The 27441-nt window shown below is 41.0% G+C and overlaps 1 protein-coding gene across 1 annotated transcript in view; it reads left to right on the forward strand.

Annotated features, from left to right (window-relative positions):
• The first annotated feature begins 2074 nt into the window (after nt 1–2074).
• GPC3 (glypican 3) overlaps nt 2075–27441 on the forward strand; it is a 402542-nt gene continuing 377175 nt past the window's right edge. The window contains exon 1 of the mRNA XM_059680561.1: nt 2075–2652. Coding sequence (XP_059536544.1) covers nt 2478–2652 — 175 coding nt within the window. The 5' untranslated portion in view covers nt 2075–2477. The remainder of the gene's footprint in view (nt 2653–27441) is intronic.

Here is a 27441-nt window from a genome sequence, read left to right on the forward strand (position 1 = left end):
CCAAATCTTCTCTGGCACAGCTTTTCTCATTTCTTGTCTGGATTATTTTCATAGTCTCTTAACCAGCTTTCAACTTGCTTCCTTCCCCAAGCCATTCACCACAATGTTGCTGGAGAGATCTTTTAATAAGGCAAATATGATCACGCCACTCCTCTACTTAAAATGTCCCTAAATCAGTGGTTGGCAAACTCATTAGTCAACAGAGCCAAATATCAACAGTACAATGATTGAAATTTCTTTTTGAGAGCCAAATTTTTAAAACTTAAACTATATAGGTAGGTACATTGTTATTAACTTAATTAGGGTACTCCTAAGGCTTAGGAAGAGCCACACTCAAGGGGCCAAAGAGCCACATGTGGCTCGCGAGCCGCAGTTTGCCGACCAAGGCCCTAAATGGTTTCCTAGCCTCCTTCCCATTACTTAAAAACTCTGCATCATCTGGCACTTGCTCACCACTGCTGCTTTGGCTGTTCTAAATCTCCAGCCTGAATCCTGCTACCTTCCAACTGGGCCATACCAGGCTCTCTCCTCTCAGTCTTTGTTCATGCTGCTTCTTTTCCCTTGGCACCCTTCTTCCCATCTTCTTTTCTCACCTCAACTCCTGCTGGACTTTCAAGCCTGAATTTAGGACACCATCTCTTCTGGGAAGCTTTCTCAGACCCTCCCTCTCGCCCCTTTAGAACTCTGCTTTTACCTCTGTGTTAGCACTTACCTCATGCTGTGTTAACATTTTTCTGTTTGCTTGTCTTTCCCATTAGACTTGTAGCTCTTTGAAGTCAGGTACCATAGGTTAATCTTTGTATCCCCATTGTCTATTTGTGTCCCACAGTATCTGGTACACAGTACGAGTTCAAATATTTGCAATTGAACAAATGAATGAACAAATGAGCTCCTCAGCGACCTTCCCCTTCCTTTGCCTCTTTTCTCAGACCACAAGTTCTGCTAAATGACCTCCTCTCCCCTGACCTAGCACTTCCTGGAGAATTCCTGGTGTGGAGGCTCTCCTTTTTCTTTGCTTATTAAAACCTACTCTCACCTAGATCAGAAACAACACAATCAGATGATAAATGAATTCACACTGAGGTGTTAAGTCATTTCATTATACAAATACTGAGTTTCTACTTATGTGCTAAGAGGTGTGTGTGTGTGTGTGTGTGTGTGTGTGTGTGTGTGTGTGTGTGACAAAAAAGAATACACGGGTTAAAGATCCCTACTTAGGAGGATGTAAGTAATGGCTAAATGCATTCCTCCTGTGAGAAGTATTTGCTTTTTAAAGAACTGGATTTCTAATGGTGAAATTTAAGCAGCAGACATGGAGAGTTGGGTGTAGGAGACATTTCAGCCTTCGATTCCACTTATGAAACAAGCTAGCTCTGGCTCACTGAATTTGCTGTGTAAATGATTTTCTAATGAGTTCGGCTGGCTTTAAGCCCCAGGTTATTTTGCTGTCACCAGTTATGCTTTACTTCACGAAGGATCACCTGGAACTGTCTTGCAGGAGACAGATTCTTTTAACATCCTGGGATCAGATGCTTACTCTGACTTTGTGTGGTTTTATTGAATCAAACCTAGTAAGCCTCACAGGCTTTCAGACTTTTTAGGTACAGTATTCAAAGATGAGGCAGGCTGTGAACCCGCCAACGAGCCCCAGTTGCCATGGTTTGTGACTATTTGTAGGTCGGGTTTGTGAACCCAGCCGTAGCTGCGACGGGAAAACGTATCGAGGGAAGCTCCTTGGAGATCAGGAAGAGGGGGTGGATTTAGTGCAGAGGAGGAAGACCTTGTGTGGCTCTGGTGGCCAGAGACAAGCTGGACCAGGCTGGAAAGAGACCTGTGGCAAAGCAGAGAGGGGCACTTAAGCCAGGAAGGATGGAGATATTGCAAAAATCTGAAAGAGAAAAGCCCTCCCGGCGGTAGGCCAATGAGCGGCGGAAGGAGGAGTAAGGCTGGGGAACTTCTCCCAGAGCCAGTCAGAGGGGACGGCTGCAGGGAAGCCAATCAGCACGCCGGAGCCCGCAGCCCCTCTGCAGTAGTTGTGCCAGAACGCCCTGTGTGGAAAGGCGGCGAACCGGGCAGCGGGGCCGGGCGGCCAGGAGCGATCGCACTCGCTCAGCGCCCTCCTCTCGTGCAGCCCTAGTGGATCCCGGCGCCGCGGGGCTCAAACAGTCCCCGCAGCCCGGCGCCTCACACCCGCAGGATCGCCATCGCTCCTTGGCCGCGCAGTTGGCCTCGCTCCGCCCCGCCCCGCCCCGCCCGGTCCCTCCTCGCCCCGCCCCTCCTCGGCGGCTCCGCCCCGCCTGTGCAGCCAAGCGTTCCCGCCCTCGCTCAGTGCCCAGGTAGCTGCGAGGAAACTTTTGCAGCGGCTGGGTAACGGCACGTCTCCCGCTCCTGCAGCCGCTGCTAGGCTTGCTGCTTCTGGGACTGCTCTGGTCCCCGCCGCCGCTCTCCCGCGCTCCCCGCGCTCCCCGCCCAGCAGGATGGCAGGGACCGTGCGCACCGCGTGCTTCGTGGCGGCGATGCTGCTCAACTTGGACTTCCCGGGACAGGCGCAGCCTCCACCGCCGCCACCAGACGCCACCTGTCACCAGGTTCGCTCCTTTTTCCAGAGACTGCAGCCCGGACTCAAGTGGGTGCCTGAAACCCCCGTACCAGGTGAGGAGGAGTCCCTTAAGCTTTCCCCGCGCCCAGCATAGAGCCCCGGAGCGCGTGGTGGCGGTACCCCGAGTGCTCTAGCCCCGCGGGGCCGTGGTCGTGAGCCCTGCCGCTGGGCACCTGGGGGTGCTCGTTGTGCCCAGGGCAGACCAGGTCTCCCGAGGAGAGAGAAGAGAGTGTGTGGACCGTGGCCGCATTCCCTGTACTCGCTCTGCTGTCAGGGAAGGTGCTAGTGGGAGGATTGGCGGTGGCGGTGATGGCCTTTTCAGAGCGCCCATTTTTTGGGGAGGGCGGGAAGGTGGGAGCTGGCTCCCAGGGCCTCTGGGAACTGGCGCCTCATATCCAAACCGGTGCCTTGAGAATTTGCTACGCTCCCCCGCACGTCCGTGCCAAAATTTCAGCCAAAGCTGGACCGAGGCTCGGGCCATGCTTTCCCCAACCTGCCCCCGGCCCTCCCTCCCGCAGCTTGGGTTCCCGAGCTCGTGGGCCCAAGTGCAGACAAAGTTGAGGAGAGGTCTCCAAATCTGCAGTGGTAGGTGAAGACACACAGAAGGAAACTTTTGAGAGTGAGGGTCTCCTAAATGAGGAGGACTGAGCCTTTTCCTCAAAACAGCGTCCCTTCTCTAGGTTGGCAAAATCGCTTCAAAAATGGTGCTGCTGGCCCCGGGAGCAGGAGTCCAAAGATGATATAACTCCTCCCCTTCTCAAATTTATCAGCCTTTTTGACAGGCTGGACCCTGAAGAAGAGATGATTTTAGGTGGAGGAAAGTTTCTGAGCGCCTGCCTTTTGTTCTACACTATCAGATCGCCTTGTAAGGGCATATTTTAACCTTAGCTTAGGGCTGCCGCTGTCAACAGATGAATATTAATGGCCTTGTGTGATTGACTGTCCCGCGGTCAATCCTAAAAGCCTACCTTAGAATATCATTAGGACAAATTGCTACACTGACAATGAGGGCAAGAAGAGTCGGTTTCAAACAGGTTAATTTAGCAGAGGTGCGCTCAGAAGAAACGGCGGGTAGATTCACAAACCTCCAGGGTCTCTTCTCAAACCATGCATGTAGCGAAGCGCGGATCCTGTGCTTTTGAGGGATCCGGGAGCCACCCTTGCCCAAACTTGGCTCTTGGCTCTCAACAAGTCAGAGAGGCAGGCCTGATGGTTGGACCAAGTTGTGAGTGTGATGCGCGCCCTGTGGGCGCTGCCAGCCAGCGTTCACTAGCGGGAGGTTACCTAGGCAGCCAGCGCGCCCTCGGCGCCCTCGGCCTTTTCTTTAGGTGGATAAAAAGCCGAGCGAGCATGCTGTTTAGTTGCAAAGGTAATTGGTCACCCTTTTTGGTGACTGAAATGCATTTGTGCATATGTTAAATATTGCTTTGCAGGAAGTCCCTCTAAGGAAGGGTAGAACTACCTCTTCCACTGTTTAGTGTTAATAGCATACCACGTGGGCGTGTGCAGGAGCTGTAAGGGGCAACCTATGAATCAGTTCCACATAGCTGAAACAACAGGGGAATCTCTCTCCCCCTCAAAGTGCTATGGTATTAGATTGCTAAAGCCAGAGAACATGCTGGCTTTATAATATAAAATGGTTATAATATAAAAATTGGTCTTCACAGGATGAGCCCCCACAATATGGGTGATTTGAAATCGGGGAGTAAAGGTTGTGCTTAAAAGAAGAAAACGGCCAGAAGGAATGCAGATACTGATTGAGCAACCCCCTCTACACACACTCAGGCTTTCACTCCTCCTCCCTTCCCCTCCCCCAGCTCTCTGGCTGCCTGCCTCTTTGCAGCATCTGTATAAAAGTATTGGGAGGGCCCACACACTGTGTGTGTATGAGATTTGGCCTGCACCCACCTCCTTCCCAGCTCCCTTACTCTGGGCCTAAGGATGGCCATATTATAGAGAACAACAGGGACTGGTAAATTTATTATTTCCCACTAGTATTTCTCAAACTCCATAGGAAAAACCACTTTCCAAGGGTTTTTGCCATATAAACCCTACTTCACTTCCATTTAACATATGCAGTGTTGAGTACCTTCTACATGGCAGGCACTGTTCTGACTTGCCTTGGAGCAAAGCCAAAATTCAAATATGGTGATATCCATACAGCTACCATATATCCTGGATTTACTGGGGCAGTGCATATTTCCAGTACTTTGTTCTGGCATAAGACCATGTGTTCTGAATTTTAGTTGAGCAAATATCGTCACTGTAGGTATGGAAAACATGGTGAAAATCCTAATGTCCATGTGTGGAAAGAGCTCATCAGTATTTCGGAGTAGAGATAATAATGGCAGACTAAATAGAATGGCAAGTGCATAATTTCAAAGTGAATAAATGTGTAATTTGCTGCTGTCGATCAGTGGTTGGAAATTGAAAGAGAGCTGCAAATTTTTTGAGTTACGAACCATCATGATGGCCACTTTTCATTTCCCCCATCTATGTTTTTAAGCTATGTTTAGTTTACTGGCTCCACTGTTTTAACTGTATTAAAGCTTTCTTTGTCCCAGATAAAATGAGATTGGGTAACAGTAAGGAGAAATCCTCAAGAATGTCCTGTCTCACTTAAGAGGAGCATTTGGAATTGAGTGCTAACTTTGGCCATTAGCAGAATTGGGTTAGAGTGGATAAGGTACATTTCTTATGCTAATATGGATGAAACTAAATGGCATTTGAAATCAGCCAGCCTAAAAAATAAATCACTGGTGCTGAAGGACTACACTAGACTTCCACAAAGCTGCTCTAAAGCCTTGCAATCTCATGTTCCCATTTCTTTTAGTGTTCAAAGGCACAGGATAGTGATTCTAATAGCATGTCCCCGAAATCCATAGATCTTTTCATACCCCAGTCTTTTTTTTTTTTTTTAAGGATTTGTAACTTGGAAAGCACCACAGATGGAAACCAGGCACACGGAGTTAGCATTTGGCAGAAAAATCCATATAACTGACTTTCAGTGTAGCTCTTTTGCCCTTATTTAATTTAGAAAAATTCAGAAAAAAAGCCAATGAGCTCATAAGTCTAGATGTTTATTTTGTTTTGCTTAACCTACCCACAGGCGCAATCAAGAATGGATACAATTTTAGACAAGGAAAGTGAGTTAGTAATCAGACAATGATGTTTCCAATTGTCTCAAGGGAATGTTACAGAAGTCTGAAAAAAATTCCTCTAAACAAAAATCAAGTGTAATTCACTTTATGAATGCCATACACCACTTTTGTAGGGGGATGATGGTGAAGGGGAAGGATGAGAATGAGAAAATCAAACAAACTGTGGAAGTGTTGCAACTCCCCAAAGATTGAGGAATCTTGCCTTAGAGGGCCTTGTAAAGTGCAAGAACCATTGCAGAAGGCCAAATGCCCGAATGGGTAAAAGGCAGCCTTTAAGAGCCAAAATCGACTTGGAGTGTCTCAAAACAGATGAAACAACATAAAGATAAAAATCGGCGTTTTGGAAACAAAGAGGACGTTTGGTATTTGTTGTTGTTTTTTAAAGTGTCAGAACTAGCAACTGTATCTGGGTTGCCAGCTGTGGCTCCCCAATTAGTTTGAAGCAGTTAGTGGTCCTAATGTCCGGGAGAGAAAGTGAGGTGTGGGAGGTTTTTCCCTCCTCTGAGATTGCACTAAACATTTGGGTGAGCAGGTGATTTGTTAAAATGTTGAAAGAGTTGTATTATTGTTTGTTAACTTGGAACAGTTTAGAGAATTTTTTCAAATATCGTCTGAATAGATTTATTATATTAATCCTGATGATTGGTGCCTAGATGTGCTTAGAGGGGTGCCCCATTCTGATTGAAAAGATGGCTGATGATCAGTGGAGCACCTTGGCCTGAAAGGACACTAAGACTGCCTGCTCCTCGGCAGACTGTGTGTTAGGTGCTGGGGGTATCAGAGGAGTAAGAAACAGTCTCTTTTGTCAAGGTACTTGAAATCTAGTGGGGGGAGCGAGCATACAAGTAAACAGGCTCTCAGGAAACTTGTAGGATTAAATAGGGTGAAAAGGGCTAGAAAATACCTCCAGGAAATTGGCTGAAATGGTCACAATAGCCATCCTGGGGAAGGGAAAAGAACTGAAGAGATGAAGAGGGAGATAGGGAGGAATCTCTTAATAGGACCGCCATCTTAAAAAGTTTTCTTAATTCTTGGAGGAAATTCCGTTTGTAAGCATTAGGCAAAACAGGCATAAGAAGATTTTGATGGATGCTAGATGCCATGGAGGGTGTCAGTTTTGCAATTTTTTCGCTTTATGGGCTGATAGGTTGTATCCAGTATTTTGATGTAATATTTTTGAGCATTCTGTTACTTCCATCTTTAGAGTTGTAATGTTGGCTGTTCACTGTAGCCTAGAAAAAGGCTGCTTATTATCAACCTGGGGGGAAAGAGTCCTGGATTTGTCTGCTATAAGACAAGACAGAAAAATATGTTTTCTCCTTAAATGGCAACTATCAATGACCATGCCAACTTTAGAGTTTGATGCATATACAAAAACATGGGTCTTAAGGGGTATCTTATTGCTCATTTCCAAGAAAATTGAAGATAATCACTTGTAACTTGTGCACACGATACATCATTTGGAAAGAATTTCGCTGGGGATCATATTGCTCAACTGAAAAGTTCTGGCATGCTGAATTTGTACATTTTTGTGAATGCTTCCTTTTACTCTGATCTCTAGCTTTTTTTTCTGCATATGGTTGTTTGTATGTTTTAGATTATAAGCTTCTTAAAGGGAAAGCACTGCTTTTGATGCAGTGTTGAAGCCAATGTTAACAGTACCATAGAGCATTTAGTAAATAATTAACAATAATATAATTTCTAGATCATTATGTATTCTCTATGAACTCTCAAGTACTTTCTTAAGCTATATATCACTTTACTATTTTAAAAGCCTAAGTCCAGATTTTTTTTGTAGCATATTATTGGGGTGTGTGGACAAACTTTTCAGACAACCACTATTTTGACTAGAGACAGATTCAGGCTTACTTCGATTAGCTGGCAACTCTTACTATCAGGCAGGGCTTATTAATATTGAGTACCCAAAGAACAAATTGAAATTAGCAATGTTGTTATGACTGGCTTAGTATCATTAAAGAGCAACAATTATTATAGCACATAAATTGTAAGACATCTCTTAAATTAAACTCTCTGATTTAATGTAAGCTAGACCTTTCTTGCTAATGTTGACATTACCATATTTGGGAATTGAGCTATAACACATGCCCAGACCTGTTGAAGTACCTCACGGATTTCTGTAACTTGGGATCAGAATTTGTGCACAGGCTCAAATCAAGAGACCATACCAGGAGCCAACATCTATTCAGCCCTAGCCAAGTTTGTAAATGGGTTTGATTTTTTTGGTAATCTAGCGTCTAATGGAAAGTGTGGGCAGAACAATCCCCCACTCATCTGCCTATATTTAGCAAATGGTATGGTTTGAAACAGGATCCCCTAGCACTCCATTAAGAAATGAGCATCAGAAAATAGAATCCAAGTTATGGGCCCCAGCCTTGCTTTAGAGACAGCAATGGGAATTTACTTTCTGAAATGTAATGACAGGGAGAATGCAACTCAGAAAGTAAGGTGAAGATGGGCATATCAGCAGAGAAATGTGTGTTCTGAAATACTATATGTGTGAGTGAAATGCTCATTTGGGCATGATAGTCTCACTTGAATACCTTGTTGAATACACAAGTTCTGTTCTTCAAATTAGGCCAATTAAAGATCAATTATACAAGTGATAATGATTAGAAATACCTTTCTGCCATTTTTAAACAAAAATGAATCCAGATTGATTAACAAAGAAGGCATTTTTGAGGCACTGTTGAGTCTGTATGTAGCTGAATAGAGCCTTGAAAATTTGTATTTTTCCTTATGCATAAAAGGGAGTCAATGTTAAGATAAAAATGTATGGCTAGTGTTCCAAACAGTTAATTACTGCTAGTAGCTGAAATTGTATTTATATACTGAATTAATAAATCAACTCAGCTCTTTGAAGTATACTTAATAGGTTTATATTGATAAATAATTGATAGGAAGGGAGATAAAATACAAGTGAAAGTGGCGATAAGAAGGGACAAGGACAATAAAGCCATTATAAAAGAAACCTCCACTCATTGTATTCTATCTATCCCCCTGAAAGTTGAAAGATGTACATTTCTCAGTAGTGATGATTTTGAGAATATTCTGTATTTTTCAAAATTTCTGTCCACAACGAAGTGTGTATTTATTTCTTATACATCCAGAATAAGGCAAACTTCTAGAGTTGAATTTTAATTGTTTTTTTTTTTGAGTCTACCATTTGAAAATGAGTGTTTTTACTGGAAAATTATAAATTCTGATTATGACAGCTTCAAGGTACATGGTCATAATGTTCCTATTAGACTGTGATCTCCTTGAGGTTAAGGGTTGTAGCTTATCTTTGTAACCCTCATGCCTAGCACATGGAGTTAGAATAGTATTATGAACATAACATGTATATAAAACCAATATTTAGGTACTTGATTTATTTTTACTTATATACTAAGGTTTCTAAAAGAGTGACTACTTTTTTCCAGGTCAAAAATCCATTTATGGTCTATAGGTACCTGATAAAGAACTTTGGTTTAGTTCATTTGGCTACACTATAACTCCCTAGAAAAAGTAGACTAGCTAGATTTAATAAGAAGTGAGTAGTTTAAAGGTAAAATAAATCCACGTATACATAAATGCATATATTTATCTTCACTTTATTTAGGTTTGTGAAAATGATGCAACTTGGTGTGAGTTACAGAAACGTATACTGAATGTATGTAAATTATTCCTCAGTGTTTGGTGTTTCTTACATATAACATCAAACCTCATAAATGTACATTTCAAAGGACATAACCTAAAGTGGATTTTTAGCCATGGGAATTTTATTGGAGTAGGATAAAGGGCTTCTTGAGAATTTTCTTAATTTTTGTATGCATTAGGGCAACTTTAAAAGTCAGCTGATAAAACTAAATTACTTGGCTAGAGATGACCCATTAGGATTTCTTTCAGCTAAAGGCCCAAGTAGGAAAGAGGGTAGAAAAGAAAGGGACGATGTTCATTTGAAAATAATATAAAAATTCTGTTTGATAGTTTCCTCCTTAGTTATGGTTCTGTTCCCTTTCTCCCACACTCTGCATACTAGTAGTTATAGTATGTATTGTGGAATCCTATGAATCTCCATTGCTGTTTGTAAAATTTTGGTTTGGATTATTGAAGCTGAGGGAAATCTGGTGAAGAAAGAAAGTGTTAGAGTGATGGACACAAGAAGGATATTAAAAGCCTTCACGCTGGTATATATCAGAAAGTTATCTGGCACATGAAAGAGCTAAGGGATTGGAAAATATTTAAATATGGAAATTTACATGTGTGAGGAGATAATACAGAGACATCTCCCAATTGCATTTTGTTCCCAGAAATACTTTATCTGTATTTTTTTCTTACTTAATAGCCATGTTTTTTAAGTATATAGCTTACTCATAGCCTCTGCCAGACCCTATGCCTGTTGAATGCAGAAGCCATGTTTGATTTATTGGATCCTCTAGATTGGTGAGTAGAATGGCTTGTACAGAGTTATTAATAAAGTTTGGAATGAATATAAGAATAAACAGGTAAAGACATAGTCTAGAGGAGTTGATCAGTGTTGAACGAGATCCTACAATGGCATATACCTGGAGAATGACATTCTCTGAATGCATCATTGTCTAAGGTGATCTTCAGCAGAGACTGAGGAAGGAGTGGTAGAGTGAAAGCTTCTTTATCTATTCCCTTGCACCCTGGGAGCCTTGTTGCCCCTCTGCCAAAACTGAAATTTGAGGAGGATGTGTTAAGTAGACTGACATTTTTAGCTTAAGCTTTATCTAAATGTAGTGTTTGGATATGTTTTATATATTTATGTTGATAGATTATATATGTATAAATATATGTTTCAATTATTTTGATAACAATGAATAATTATGTGCTATTTAAACTGTTTGAAAGTTGTTAATTGTTACTCTAAGCAGTGGGTGGTCTTTTACAATCATACCTTACATTTGTGTCCTGAAAGCCTTGCTTTCATATATCTTAGGTACAAACAATGTAGCCACTCATAAAGTATCTGCAGGTTCTGGATTCCACCAACTTGTTTGGTTCCAAAACACACACACACACACACACACACCACATACAGTCATACATATACACATACAATATTTCTACATCTGTACACCCTTAATAATCTAGACAATAAGCCTAACTTACACTTAGAAGAGCTAGGAGGTACAGCTTTTCAGAGCTCAAATAAACAATTTTCGGTAAGATTGGTCCCAAATTATTGCAGAGCTAATTGTCATTGCTATCATAGAGTTACTGCTCATTTATCAAGTTTCATCATTTCCCTAAGTACAGAGATGTGATCTTCATTAAAGTAGTGATGGTCAATTCATATTGTAAATTTGGCTCATTTTGGAAAACTACTTCTAGCCCTGGCTGCAATTCATGTTGAGCTCCATAGAAATGAGAATGTGACCCAAGAGGCCCTTTCCAGGTTATGTTTCATGGACTGATTGTATTAGGGACTACATTTAACTATTTTGGAAAACATAGGAAGTCTCAGAAAAGGAACCTACTAATAGTGAACTTTATATGCTGTCTCTGCATAAATATTTAAAGGTTTTTTATTCATTTTTTACTTCAACCAGTATTTATTGAGCAATGATTCTATGCCAGGTACAGAGCTAGGAGCTGATGAATAAGGTAAAATCACTGCCTAATGAGGGAGCTAAATAAGGAAAACCATGGATATTGAGGCAGTAATATGAGAGCTGCCATAGAGCTAGGCACCCTGTGGGGGTTCTGAGAGCTGTTGAGCTATAGAGGAAGGGTACCTAGTTCCCTTAATCACATTCATAATTTGCCTAGGTATGTGCAAATGTACAAAGCTAAGAGATAAAATGACACATTTGTTGGACTGGAATAGTTTGGATTGGTTGGAGCATAGATGTGGGGGAAATGGAGGAAAGATAAACTAGAGAAATAGGAAGGAAATACTGAAGTATTTCCTTATACTGTATCCAAGGATGATGAGGATCCATGAAAATATTTAAAGAAGAGAAAATGTTAATCAGTATAGAGGATGACTGGAGAGTGAGTGGTAGCAGCGAGTTTTAGTAATGCAGGTGAAAAGGTGGAGCAGTAAATAAGAGAATAAAATACTAATTTGAGAGAATAACTTGGTGACTGGATATGAGGACAGAAGGGAGAGTCTAGAACTTCTAGTTTTTCTGGATGGTGAGACTATGGCACATAATAAGTGCTCAGTATGCATTTGTTGAATAAATGAATGGATATAAGATGAATCTATTTTTAAAATGTATTATTGTAGTTTTTTTTAGAAAGAGAGGAAGGCAGAGGGAGAGGAGGGAGGGAGAAGAGAGAACGAAAGAGAGAAATATCTGTGTAAGAGAGAAATGTTGATCAGCTGCCTCCCACAAGCATCCCGACCTGCAACCTGGACATGTGCCCTGATCTGGAATAGAATAGGTGACCTTTCAGTGCATGGGACAATGCTCAGTCAATGGAGCCACACCAGCCAGGGCTAGAGGGACCTATTTTTTTAAAAAAATATATTTTATTGATTTTTTACAGAGAAGAGGGGAGAGGGATAGAGAGTTAGAAACATCGATGAGAGAGAAACATTGATCAGCTGCCTCTTGCACATCCCCCACCGGAGATGTGCCCGCAACCCAGGTACATGCCCTTGACCGGAATCGAACCCGGGACCCTTCAGTCCGCAGGCCGACGCTCTATCCACTGAGCCAAACCGGCTTCGGCAGACCTATTTTTTAAGGGTTGAAATAATTAGTTTGATTTTGGACAGGTTGAGTTTGAGGGGTTCCTTTGATCATTGAGGCAGAAATGTCTGCTAGGTAGTTGAGGTTGCGTTTTGGATCACAGAATAGAGAAATCAGGACTGTAGATACATACTTGGACATTATCAGCATCTAGATGGTAATTGAAACTCTGGGAATAGATGAGCTCCCTGGGAAAGAGTGTATATATTCTTCTAGAGTTCAGGAGAAGCATAGTTGGGATTCATCAGCATATAGGCTCAAGTTGGAAGTCATGGGTGTGGATGATGTTTTCCAGGGTTTCGCATGTGACATGTCTTAAGATGTATTTTGCCAACATCTAATGATTAAAAAAACTGCCAATGACTTCAAGGATTGTCTTGATTAAGAGAAAGTATGAGTATATTTTGTCACAGTCCAAGACTTTGCAAATAAGATAATATATTAACACACACACACACACACACACACACACACACACACACACACACACGGTGGGGGAGAGACTTCTATGTAGAGAAATACATTCGGATCAAAGGATCAGATTTCTATGATTTTTGATAGCAGTAATTAATAATTATGTGTTATTTAAACTGTTTGAAAATTGTTGTTACTCTTAGCAGTGGGTGGTCTTTCACAATCATACTTAGATTTTTGTCGTGAAAACCTTGATTTCACATATCTTACATACAAACTACGCAGGCACTCATAAACTTTCTGAAAGTTCTGAGTTCCACCAACGTGCCTGATTCCAACATGGAGGTCCTTTTCCCCTCCCCTTGCAGAGCATTCTCTCACTCTGAAGAATGAAAGCAGCAACAGTGTGTAGCTTTCGGAGCTCTGGTCTCTATTCTGCTTCAGACTGGGCCCTTCGGGCTAGTCTCTGAAACGTGATTCCAAACAAATACTAGAAATACTTATGTAATTGGGTTGAACTTTTCTTAAATGTCTATGGAGATGTAATGATTTTTTTTTTGGTTAGTGTGAGGAGAGGTTTGTATAATTTTATGTTTCTCTGGCATGAATGGTTCTTTAATTTCCTTGCTGTTATTTAAGAGGTTGCCTTCACCAGAGTTTATACTTTCATTCAACTTAAGCTTGAAACTCTTTGTTCTCCAATATATTTTTTGAAGTTCCTTTCAGGTTTATGGGATAGTTCGGAAGGGCCAAATAGAAGATCATGGAAACTACCATTTATGGAGTGTCTACTATGTGCAAGTTGCTTTATATTTAATCTCTCATTTAATCTACCTAGCAAACCTGAAAGGTAGGTGGTGTTATCTCCATTTTACTGATGAAAGGTTTACTTTCCCAAAGGTGTAAGTGCTAGAGTCAGGATTTGCCTCCAGATTTGTCTCATTCCATAGTTCATGCTCTTTCCAGTAATGGATTATGAGGGGAGGGAAAATGGTCTGGATATAAAGTATTTGACTTAAATTCCCACACTTCTTTGACTTTAGTCACATTCGTTACTCTGGGTTCCCCTCCTACTGTAAAGCTGAATCTGTCTTTGCTTGTTTGCCCTCTTCATCCCAACCCTTATTAGAAGCTAGTGTTTCAGTAGTGCTTGTCCTTTGCCCTTTCTCTTCTCTCTCTGTACATTCCCACACCCATTCCCATGACTTCATTATCTTTGCCGTTTGAACGATTCCCCCGTCTCTTTCCAGCCTGACCTCTTCCTTGCTTTCCAGTTCAGTATTTCCCAGTTGCTTGCTGGCTGTCTCTATCCAGGAGTCTTGTCAGTACTTTACTTTCAACAGAGACAAAAATTAATCCATAATTTTCTTTTCCTATTTGCACAAATCCGCTTCTCTCCAACATTCTACATTTGTGGTAATAGCATCTCTGTCTGGTACCCAGACTTGAAACCTTCAAATCATCCTTGACTTCTCTTTTTACACTTCTCAGACCCAGATTAAATGGCTAAATCCTGCAAGTTTGCTTCCATCATGTCTCTCAGTCTTCCCCTTGGAATGTGTGCCCTCTACTTAAGAATAATAGGCTGCTAACTCATTACTGAAAGGACACTGTAGTTGTCTGCCTCCAAGCCTTTGCTTCTAGACCACCTGACTGTCTTCCTCTCATCTGTGCCTGCTGCAGTCTTACTCATCTTTCAAGGTGCCAGTGCAATGCCATTTTCACCATGAATCACTTCATGATTCTCCATGACTAGATGTGATCATTTACCCCTTTGAACTCTGCTATCACTGTACATTTTCCATGGCCTTGATTCTCGCTTGCTCTTATAATTATGTATTTGATGTTTTTCTTCTTACTAGAGCCTTGGTCCTTAAAATGTGGCCCCTGGACCATCAGCATTAGCATCACCAGGGATATTGTAAGAAATGCAGACTCTCAGACCCCATCACAGACCTATCAGAATTGGTATTTTTTTTTACAAGATCTCAGGTGATTTGTGAGCATGTTAAAGTTTGATAAGGGCTCCTTTTAAGTGTAAACTCATTGTGGGTAAGAACCTTGCAGCACTAAGTAGAGAGAGTCTAGCATATAACAGATCAATGTTGTTTTGATTTCTCACATTTGTGCTGTTCTTCAACTATTCATTCACTGATGTGGCCTCAGAGACCTATACAGAAGAAATGTATGAGGGAGTGAGAGAGGAAGGGATAGTGTAAGAGGAAGGAGAAAGAGACTCAGAGAGTTCGGAACGGGGAGAGAATTAGAGAATTAATGGGAATAAGAAACTGAGAATGAATGGGCTAGAGAGAGCCTACAAGATATCTGGTGGATGGCTAATAATATCCTGACTAGTTTGGAAAACAGACTTTGTTTCCCCAGATGGGTAGAAACTCTAGATTGGTCCTTGGCTTAATTTAATGTGGCCAGAGGTAAATATCTTCTGAGATCATTTTTTTTCTTACCCTAGGGACCTAGAGGGTTTCTCATTTTCTCTTTTGCTGGTATTCTGGAGTATATCTTCTCTGGCCATCTTCAGAAATCACAGTGGAAATTTGAAGAGTTAAAGAGCCATGGAAGAACTGTGCTTAGTGTTTGAAATAGTTATTTTAGCTTTCAGAAACAGATTTTCTTCTTTCCTTTCAAACTTAAAAGTTTATTTCTGAAAGAAAGGTTTATTCCCCACCACCATGGAATTCTGGAGGGTTTATATGTTTTAATTTATAAAACCTAAGTCATTTTTTTTTGCCTTTGTAACTTCAGTGCTGTGGGTCAATTTACTAATGTTGCCTGAAGCTTCTTTTGGCCCTCAAAAGCTGTCAGATTGCCTTTTCTTTGTTCTTTGAGAGAGTAAGGTTGCCTCATTCACAAAGCATGAAGGTGATGTTGGAACCAGCACTTGTTCAGTCATTCAGAGTCTCCCCCCACCCCCATCTCAACAATATCCAGTTTTTCTTCAAGTTATATCCTAGTGACAATGAAATGTCTTACCAAATAACAAATCCAGGTAAAATTCCCAAAAAGCTCATCAACATTTCATAGAATAGTGACAAGAAGTAGCCCAAGTTGCTCTGACAGCCATTGCACAGGCGAACAGTGGATGTTCTGTGCACACTCATCAAGCCCTTCTGGGGCTCAGTATACCTTCAAAGCTAGGGAAGGTCCTCCCTTCATGGTCTGTTGGACTGCTCTCCACATCTTCCCTTTTAGCCTTCCTTCTTTCCTCCACCCTCACACCCTTCCTCAACTGGTTATCATTTATAACAGAAGGTGTTGTATGGTTTGTTATATTTATTGAATGGTTTTGTGTTTCTTGTTCTCTAAAAAAGTAGATGAGTGGAATGTTTTCTTTTCTCCTCTGTATTTTAGTTTTAAGTTGTGTTTCCCTTCCTATAGCTCCTGATTTACTTCTTTCTCTCTTCCTCCACCTTCCTCTGCCTCCTTCATATCTGCCTGTCTTTAGTGATTCTAGAGAGAAAACAAGCTTTCCATTTCTCCCTACATGTTTGGTTTGGGTATCTTGTTACTTTGAGGATATTACAAAATTCGACTCCTTAATTAGTTTGCAGATGAAGAGCTCTAAAATACACACCCATGAATATACATTCCACTTTCTAAGAATTCTGAGTATTTAAAAGGCTTTTTTGAACAGATAGGACAAGGGTAAATATATCCGATTCATGCCTCAGATCATTGCTGTGTAGTTTACATTCCCACTTTGTCATAATTCTCAATGAATGCAAATGACATCTTTGTTTTTAGCGATCTCTTTTCTTAGAACGAATGCCTTTTCTTTTTTCCAAGGATAAGGGAGCCCCTTTAAAATGCTGCTAGTGTGGGGTAGAACTGACACCCATCTTGCAGGCCAAGCAAATTGTAGCCTGCTTTTCCCTGATGAAGTTATCACATTTCAGGAACATTGTTTAACTATTGTCCTAGTTTCAAATTTGACTTCAGGTTAGAGAGTGTATTCCAATTAGACTACTTCTTGGTATTTTTCTTTGTCTTGATGCTTATAGGGATCTTTTGTTTGTGCTATATCTATTATCTTTTCCAATCTTGGCCAAGGTTGTTAGGTTATGCACGTATGTATAAATATTTAACAAGATAAGTTAGACAAAATGTGCTTGAAGATACTTCAGCCCTCCACCCCCACCCCTACCACTGCCCCAGCTTAGTTTTTATGCAGTTACAGATGGTTGCTTTTTTCTCATGTGTTTAGATTTGGAGGGCATTTCTTTGTACTTTGCTTGATGGACACAGTGAAATAGAAGCTTTTGAGTCCATCTTGACTACCAAAATGGTAGCATCCAGTAACAGATAACATAAGGCTCTACTTCCTGTTTTTTTCTAACTAGTATTTCAATTCCTTTATGCCAGAGAGTTTTAGGTATGAGATTGTGTGTTTTTTAAGAAAATATTTTGGATAAAGACTAATGTTCTCAAGTCAGGAATAGCAATTAGAACCATTCATTAATCAGGGGCATGTTTTGACTTTGAGTCCTGGCTAGGAAATATAAACTGTGAAAGTCACACATATATATGAACCTCAGGCAAATTTATGACTTGTCAGCCTTTTAAGGTTAAATTCTTAACCCCAAGTTGGGGCTGGCTTTATATGTAGAGTCTGGCACATTCCTTTGGGCCACTGAACACCCCCCTCCCTAGTCCTTTGCTTAACAGCAGCTAATGGCCTAATGAGCAAGAAAGATTTCTGTCTCTTATCAGCTGCCTAACCAGCAACAGGAATGCTGATATACAGAGTATGGGTCAAAACCTGAGTTTTTGAACCAAGAAACTACAAGGTCAGTTTAAAACTCTGGACATGTGCTATCTCTATAGTCATTAATACCTGTCAGTGAAGGAGCCGGACACTTGAGTTCAAACAAATAGTAATAGTTCTCAAAAGTAAGAACAGTTGAACTAATTTTGCTAATAATTCTTTCAGCCTTTGTTTAGACCTTCTATAAATAGCCTTCATATAGTCTTTAATGAGCTTTTAGTTTGCGCCTGGAGGTTGTTATGATCATGCAGGAGTGTTTGATTGTCAGATGGTGATGATGGTGGAGGTAAAGATATTTATATTTTGGCCCAAATTTTGGAAGGGGCTGCCAAGTATAGGTAAATAGATATCTTCTACTACTTTTACTTCTTTTTAAACTGAGTTTTTGAATAAATATGCAGTCAACTTGCCAGGAGTCAGAGAAACCTTTGTGCCTGCTCAGACCTTTTTAAGGAGAAAGAGTCATTGCCTGTTTTTAAGATCTGCTTGGAATCCAGGCTCAGACTTATATAAAAATAAATATTTTAGGGTTTTCAGTGCCCATCATAGTGAAAGCCCCTTGACTTTCATCTTCTGCATTTGCAGTTTTCAGAGACAATAATGAAAACTTTTTTTTCAGATTTCGTTCTGTTATTGAAAATCCTATTTACATAAACAGGCATTGTTGTGGCTTAGGGAAGAATGTGGGGCTCCATTCTTTAGCTCCTTGTATATCTTTGCAGGCTTGTCTAAATAAAAGTAATGACGCTTTAGTCTAAGCAGCTTTTCTCATTTAGGTAAGGCAGGTGGTTTGACATTTCAGTTTACTAGATAACTTGAGTCTCTTTCTTAATTATTTCAAGCATGCAGGATGCTTTCTTGATAGTAAAGACCCTAAAATGCTAGTAGTCTCCTCAGGAATCCATTTGGTAATAAAATCCAGTGCATTTTCAGGGGTTAATTTCCATGACAATTGTATGTCCCCTCCCCACCCCCACCCTGGAGTAAATTCTTTTAGGGCTTTGGTGTCCTCACATTTGCAAAAACACGCTTTAAAAATATGTAAGGATGTCGTGGGAATCCCTAGATCTAGAGGAAATTTAAATGTATTCAGATTCATGCTCATTACACAACTTTGCTTTAAGAGTTTTTAATAGCTTTTGTCATATTTCTCAGAAAATTATCTGCCTGACTTTGCCAGACTTGAAGATCAGCAAAAGTAGAGCCTAACTACATCTTATTCTATCCCTTTTCTGAAAGAAAGAAAGAAAGAAAGAAAGAAAGAAAGAAAGAAAGAAAGAAAATTCTCAGGTCATCTGGTGCAGAGTGAGGTGGAGAAAAACTAAAACTAAAACTAACACTAAAAAAAAAAAAAAAAAAAAAAAAAAAAAAAAAGCAAGCCCAGGCTGCCTTCACATCTGCTAGTCATTCCCACTGGTTTGAGTTCAATTCAGCAAGTTTTTATTGAGCACCTGTGGTGGGAGTGGTGCTAATAATCGTTAACATTTATTGAGCCAAGTGCTGTCCTAGGCCTTTTATGGGCAACATCCCATGTAATCTTCACAATAGCACTACCTGGTAGGTATTATTATTTCCCCCATTTTACAGATGAGAAAACTGAGGCTCACAGAGGTTTGTGATTTGTCTGAGGTCAAATAGCTATGCAATGAATTAAACCCACTTAATCTGGGTCCAGAACCATGTTTATAATTGTTACTCTGTGATAGACTCAGCATTCCTAGGAATTATTCCTAAAACCAGTTTTGAGAACCCAGTATATGTGAGATGCTAGGATGCTAGGGATTTTAAATCAAATATTCCACTCTCCTTGCTCTTGGTGGGGAGGCAAACATGTAGACAGATGGGGAGCCTGCATGGAGGGGGTCTTCATATTTGTTTAGGGCAGTGGTTCTCAACCTTCTGGCCCTTTAAATACAGTTCCTCATGTTGTGACCCAACCATAAAATTATTGCCGTTGCTACTTCATAACTGTAATGTTGCTACTGTTATGAATCATAATGTAAATATCTGATATGCAGGATGGTCTTAGGCGACCCCTGTGAAAGGGTCATTCGACCGCCAAAGGGGTCGCGACCCACAGGTTGAGAACCGCTGGTTTAGAGGAACGAGGAGGGCATGGTAAGGTCAGTGACCTGAACTTGTGGGAATGCTGTATCTCCAATGCAGCTCAGTAGCCAGGGGTCATGGACATTTGATTTTTCCATTCAATGAAGGTCATCTCTCTATGAGTTGAACTGCCTCATTGATTGTATCAACCTGTTTCCATCATTTCCCCAGCTCTCTGTAGCATCAGCTACCTTGAACTCAGCACTTCTTAGACATGCATAGAGAATTGGCTCCATAGTTCCTGTGTCAACATTTCTTCTTTATTTCAGTTCTCACTTTTTTCTGAATCAAGTTGCTGTGGTCTGGAGAGCTGGTTGCTTTCTGAAGGCAGATGATATAAAACTAGCATCACATAGGGAGACCCAGGATCCAGGCTTGGTTCCTTTAGCTTGAGCAGGAGCCCTCCTGGCACTCTCTTTGAGCCCACACTGGGTTCTATAGAATTCTGTATTCGAATCACCCATGGTTCGACAGGAGAAGGAAGTTACTATTAGCAATTTTTGAGTTTTTTAGTGAAATCATGGTGATGGAAAGGAAACCCCCAAATCACCTGTTTGAGAAATTTAGTTTTGTTTTTCAGAGCTCCTGAAGAAAGCAAAGGAGGAAAAAAGTCACTACTGAGCATCGTTGAAAAGTCTTATGTGTTTCATTAACAACAGATTTTCTTCAATTTTAGGAAACATTTGGTTCAAGGTAAAGTGAACTCACCAGTGTGTGTGTGTGTGTGTGTGTGTGTGTGTGTTTGAAACAATATCATTTAGCTGCCAACCTCAGCTTACAAAATCTCTGTGTTTCCAAGTTTCTTATAGTTTCTCTGTAATGTTTAGCCTGCCAACTTCCCTCCCATGCACTTTCTCCTTCATTAAATCTCTTCCACAGAAAAGGGTTGCCACCAAGTCTAGACTTCGGAAGCATGCAGGAGGAGGGCCAATTAGTGAGGATTTTGATGCACATTACATGAGGGTAGGAGGAGTAGGAAAATATGTCTTTCCAAGTCCTTCAGATACTCAAGTTCTAACACAACGGTATGTTGAAGATGTATAAAATTACTGGAGCATTTACACAGCTATTCCCCAAGATGGCATAAATGCCACAGCACTAGAGCATGTCAGTGTAGACAGATCAGCTGAAGGATAGGAAAAAGGAAAAGATCAATAACACTGCTTCTCACTCAGGGATCAAGAGTGTTTGATTTTCTTTTGGTTGTATTTTGCTCAAGTGCAGTGTGTATGTTGTACTAACAAGGCAACTGACTTCCTTTTCAGCAGGTTCCTATCATCGGGAAAGGGGAAAGATAAAATAGAGGGCACAGATTATTTACAGTGGCTGAGAATGTAATTACAAGGTGCAATGGCTTGAAATTGAAATTGAGGTTAGCCATTAGGGCTGGGACAAGCATCTTAATAGTAAGGTCAACTGGGCGTTAGAAAGATTTGCCTGAGAGCTGGTTAAACAGAATCTATGGAAGTGCTGAAGGCTAGGGCAGGTGTATGTTGTACTAACAAGGCAACTGACTTCCTTTTCAGCAGGTGTAATGTGAAGGGAAAGTCCGATCAAATTCAGGGTTGGCCTGGAGGCCCAGGATGATGGTAGGCATCTTCCATTGTTGCCAGGCTTTCTTTGTGATTATTTAATTACTAATAGCTTGAAACAAAATTTTCCCATGTATTTAAATATGCCTAATTTGTTGAGCATAAGAAAACAAATCCATCTGAGCAGTGAGAATGAGGCATTTGGATTGGTTTGAGCACCCTTTTAAACAAACTTCCTGGAATATGGACCAAGGACTGAGGCGACATTATTATTTAATTCTTCAAGGGTTCTTCCTTCTTATGTGGCTCTATTATTGTTAAAGTAAAATTTGGGCTCTGTCAATATGACTTTCTCAAGACTGACCCTAGATAAAATTTTGTTTTGAACCCTTTTTTTTAGCATTTCCTTATGTACATCGCCCCTTGTCTCTATCCAGGTGTTCTGGATTGCCTTCCCCACTTCTTTCCTGAGCTGGAGGAAGGTCCCAAGTAAACCCTTTAGCCTTGAGGTATTAGGGAATTACTCAAGGAGTGTTGCACTTTAAGACAATACCTGATGAAGTTGCTTAACCAAAGTAGTATCTTACCCATGATGAAACATTTAGACATTACTAGGTAAATACTTTTTGGTGGGGTAGGGGGAGAGAGCAGGTGTATTAGTTTCCTAGGGCTACCATAAAAATTATCTCAAATTTGGTGGCTTAAAACAACAGAGATTTAGTATCTCAGTTCTGAAGGCCAGAAATTCAAAATCAAGATGTAGGCAGGGACACATTCTTTCTAAGGGCTCTAGCAGAGAATCCTTTCTTACCACATCCAGCTTCTGTTGACTCCAGACCCTCCTCGGTATGTAGCTGCATCATTCTAAGCTCTGACCCTGTCTTTACAAGGTTCATGTGTCTCTCGTCTGTGTCTTTTATAAGGATACTTGTCTTTGCATTTAGAGCCTACCTGGATAATCCAGGATGACCTCATCTTGAAATCCTTAATTTAGTTACATCTGTAAGCACCTTTTCTAAATAAGGTCACATTCACAGATTCTCTTTTTAAAAAATATATTTTATTGATTTTTTACAGAGAGGAAGGGAGAGTGATAGAGAGTTGGAAACATCGATGAGAGAGAAACATGGATCCGCTGCCTCCTGCACACCCCCTACTGGGGATGTGCCACAACCAAGGTACATGCCCTTGACCGGAATCGAACCTGGGACTCTTCAGTCCACAGGCCAATGCTCTAGCCACTGAGCCAAACTGGTCTGGGCACATTCACAGATTCTGAGGGTAAGGAATGAACATATCTTTTTTGGGGGCACCATTTAACCTACAAGAGAAGAGAGCTTTTTGGACATATTGAAGCATACCAATTTACCAGATTGTTCTATTCTAAGGGGAACTTGCCCTAGGGAAGCTTAAAATTGGTTGTAAAATTTCATTGTTTCCTGAGAGGGATGTGGGTAGCAACTCCTGTTAACCCATTTTCTAAATTATTAAATTGAGGACCTGGGGAGAAAAATGACTTACCTAAGTCACTCTGGATCAAAAGGGTTCTGAAACAGAAGAGGCTATCATATTCAGTGTAGATGTTATATCTTAACTCATGTATCTTGGTTTTTTTCTTAAAACATATATTTTTTTCTAAACATGTTAGCTATGGAAGGCAATCATTGCTTATTACCCACCTGAAAAACGTATTCACAGGATCTCTAAGCTCAAGGTATTGGTGTGCTTTCAATGTGCCATAGTTTTCCACTTACTCATTGTGGTTTCCTAAAACATCAGTAACAGTGAATTTTGGAAGCCAGAAACATTTGCAAAGCAAAAGTCTGCTTTTTCAGATTCAGGTGTACTAAGTTTTAGGTACAATTCGCATGGAGAATGGTAAATATATAGTTGTCACATATGAGACGTTTTCTGAAGAAATACTATCACACTTGCTTATGACAAAATAACTAACATTTATGGCAGTGACAACCTTGGTATATAAAGTGATTAGTGAATTAGAATATGGCCTTCATGGAAATGCAGAGAGAAAACTTTGGAGGTCACCAGTACAGCCTCCTATCTAGTGCAGTAGTCCTTCTATAGTATTCCTGATATTGAAGCATTGTGCTTGAATGCTTGAAGACACAGGGGACTTACTATGTGTAGGAAGCAGGGTCTCATTGTTGAGTATTCACTCATTCATTCAACAAACATTTATTTAATATGTACTATATGCTGGGCATTATGCCATGTCAGGGAATACAAAGTTGGTCAAGATATAGTTCCTGTATACAGAAACTTACAATTTAATAGGGTTAAGAAAAGTATACTACTAATATCTATAACACCTAGATTGCAAAATGCAGTATGAGAGGTACAGAGTGTGTTGAAAATTCTGAGTTGACAGTTCATGGAATTTATTTGGTGGGAGGGTAGCTGAGAAAGGGGAGACAAATATTATGAAAGAGACACCTGTGAGAGAGCCTTGTGAATGAGAGGGTTATAATAGCTGAATCTAGGGGAAGGACACTCCAGGGACAGATAGCATGACCAAACAGGGAAACAGAAAATGGAAGCGTATGTTTTGGAAACATTGAATAAGAGTTTAATTTAATCCTCACAGCCACTTTAAGAGGTAGGTGTTACTGTCCCCATTTACAAATAGGAGGATGAGGCTTAGAGATTAAATAACTTGCCTAAGATCACATGGCTATTAAGTGGCTAAGTTGGGGTGCACACCCTGGTCTCTCTGATTTCAGAGTTCTTCCTTTTGCCACCACAAGTCATCCCATCAGGAAGCTATCTGCCATTAGCTGGCTTCTGATAACAAAGGGAATATGGTTATTACATGAAGAGAAATGCTATAAAGGCTGAATTAGTTGTTGGTCTTTTCATTGGCCTCATATCCATATTCATATGTAGCCAAGTGCTATTAACAAAACTTCCTAGAAGGGCAGAGCAAGCCTCTTGCTTTTTTTGTGTCTTCCCAATGCCCAGTTTAGAATGAGCTCCGTGACTATCAATTGACCTACAGTTTGGGAACTCAGACTTAAATTACTTTAAGGGTCATCTAGTCAGGTCAAGATTTGAGAAGGTTTCTGATTAAGTCACACAGCTGATTTGGTAGCACAGCAGATAATAACACTTTAGTCTTGATAGGGGGAGAAGGGAAGGGAAGAGGGGAGGGGGAGGGGAAGGGGAAGGGGAAGGGAATGGAATACTGTTCCTTGGAATATAATACTGTTTTTCTGAAACTTGGTCTAGTAGTATCAATTAATATGACCTAGTTCTTTTCAAATGGAACTCTTAAAATTCTGGCATTGATTACAAGTGAGAAGGGAGCACATCAAGCCCAACCCTCGGCTGGCCTCTTGAGATACAAAGATGAGTCAGTCAAGGGTCTTTGCATCAAGGAACTTAAATCTAGTGGAGATAAGGCATGCAAATAACTTTGGTACAAGTTAGAGTGTGTGAGAAGTGTCTTTATAAAGGAAGCAGTATGCTATGGGAATTCAAAGGGCAGAAAACCTGTGGAGTACATATTTTTCTGCTCCCATGAACACTCTCTCCTGTGATAATCCAATCCAAAGATAACTAGGAATCAATTATACATCAATAAAGCTGGAAAATGTACAACATACAGACAAAAAATAGCCAACGAAAACTAAGAATCATCTTGTAGCAGGGCTCACGTAGTTCCCCTGTTACTCTCCTCCAGCTCATTTATCCCTTTATCCATACAATATTCCTTGGCAGTGCCTGAATATGCCACCCACTTAGGTACCCCTGTGTCCTTGCTCCATTTTCTTAGATGTTTTTAAAGAAGGAGAATGATGTGATCAAATATATACTTTAGAAATATCTCTTCTTGACTTGTATGGAAGAGTGTAGAACAGGGGTCCTCAAACTACGGCCCGCTGGCCACATGCAGCCCACCAGAAAGATTTATCCGGCCCACTGGGTGTTTTTGCCACCGCTGCCTGTTGCTTAGCAGCCGACTCATCCCGGGCCCGCAGTGCACATGTGTGGAATGTGCCCGGACTCTCCGACTCCCCTCCTTCTCTCTGTTTCTCGACTCCTCCTCTCAGTCTCGGGTGTGATTGGACGAGTCACGAGCTTGCCTGTGCAGAGCCTGCTGCTGCCTGAGGACCGAGGTAAGAACAAGTTAGGATTTATTTATTTTTTTTTAAGTTAGGAGGTCTATTTTTTTTTTAATTTTGCAGTTAGTAGGGCCTTTTTTTTGAAGTTTTGTTTTTCTTACTTCAAAATAAGATATGTGCAGTGTGCATAGGAATTTGTTCATAGTTGTTTTTTTTAAACTATAGTCCAGCCCTCCAACAGTCTGAGGGACAGTGAACTGGCCCCCCCTGTTTAAAAAGTTTGAGGACCCCTGGTGTAGAGTCATGAAAGCCATTTTGGAGGTTATTCTTTTTTTAATATATTTTTCTTTATGGATTAAGGTATTACATATGTGTCCTTATCCCTCCATTGACCCCCCCATCCCCCGCTCATGCCCTCACCCCCCTGTTGTCTGTGTCCGTTGGTTAGGCTTATATACATGCATACAAGTCCTTTGGTTGATCTCCTTATCCCCACCCTCCCCTGCCTTCCCTCTGAGGTTTGACGGTCTGATCAATGCTCCGTCTCTGGATCTGTTTTTTTAAAAAAATATATTTTATTGATTTTTCATAGAGAGGAAGGGAGGGAGAGAGAGAGTCAGAAACATCGATGAGAGAGAAACATCGATCAGCTGCCTCCCACACATTTCCCATTGAAGATGTGCCCGCAACCTAGGTACATGCCCCTGACCGGAATCGAACCTGGGACCTTTCAGTCCGCAGGCCGACGCTCTATCCACTGAGCCAAACCGGTTTCGGCTGGATCTGTTTTATTCATCACTTTTTTTTGTTCATTATATTCCATAAATGAGTGAGATCATGTGACATTTATCTTTCTCTGACTGGCTTATTTTGCTTAGCATAATGTTCTCCAGTTCCATTCATGCTGTTGAAAATTCCTTCTTTTTTTACCGCAGCGTAGTATTCCATTATGTAGATGTACCACAAGTTTTTAATCCACTCATCTGCTGATGGGCACTTAGGCTGTTTCCAAATCTTAGCTATGGTAAATTGTGCTGCTATGAACATAGGGGTGCATATATCCTTTCTGATTGGTGTTTCTAGTTTCTTGTTATATATTCCTAGAAGTGGGATCACAGTCAAATGGGAGTTCCATTTTTAATTTTTTGAGGAAACGCCATACTGTTCTCCACAGTGGCTGCACCAGTCTGCATTCCTACCAGCAGTGCATGAGGGTTCCTTTTTCTCTGCATCTTGGAGGCTATTCTTATTGTCCAAGTGAAAAGAGGTGAAATGATAAGGCAAAATGGAAAGAAGGGAAACAATGAAGGGACATTTAAAAAGCAGAACTAGTGAGATTAGTGACATTTGGTTATAAGGGCTGAGGGCAAGTAAGGTGTCCAGAATGATGTACAGATTTCTAGTTTTTAATTAGTTTGGGAGCCCATTTCCTGGACCCAGTCTGTGATCTTCAGGGCAGGGACTCTGTCCTGTTCATTAATGTATTCCTTAGGTTGGGCATAGTCCCTGGCATAAAATAGGCATTCAGTAAATGTTGGATGAATGAATCCTTCACCATGTTGTCAGGTTGAATGTAATCATAAAATTTGTATTCCCAGAGCACATGTTGACTGCTACTGTTTGGGAATGTAGTCCAGCAAGAACCTCTTTGTGGGAGAAGGTAGTGATCTGGGGATTCAACTTTTACCAGGTATGAAGTGAAATGCAGTTAATTGATAGCTGGCAGTAGAGGTAAAGGTAATTCATTCTTTAATTTTCAGGTTTAGAGAATGGCATATCTCTAGGGTTGCTTTAAACTCCCAGTACTGCAGTGTGGCAGACACATTTTGGCCTACCTTTTACATAGACCAAAATGTAAAAAGTAGAGTCTGTGGTAGCCCTAGGCATGATCTTTGATTTAAAGTCTGAGCTTGTGCCTGGTTGGCTCAGTGATTGAGCATTGACCTATGAACCAGGACGTCATGGTTTGATTCCCTGTCAGGGCACATGCCCTGGTTGTGGGCTCGATCCTCAGTGTAAGGCCTGCAGGAAGCAGC

Source organism: Myotis daubentonii, chromosome X (assembly GCF_963259705.1).
Source record: "Myotis daubentonii chromosome X, mMyoDau2.1, whole genome shotgun sequence".
NCBI lineage: Eukaryota > Metazoa > Chordata > Mammalia > Chiroptera > Vespertilionidae > Myotis > Myotis daubentonii.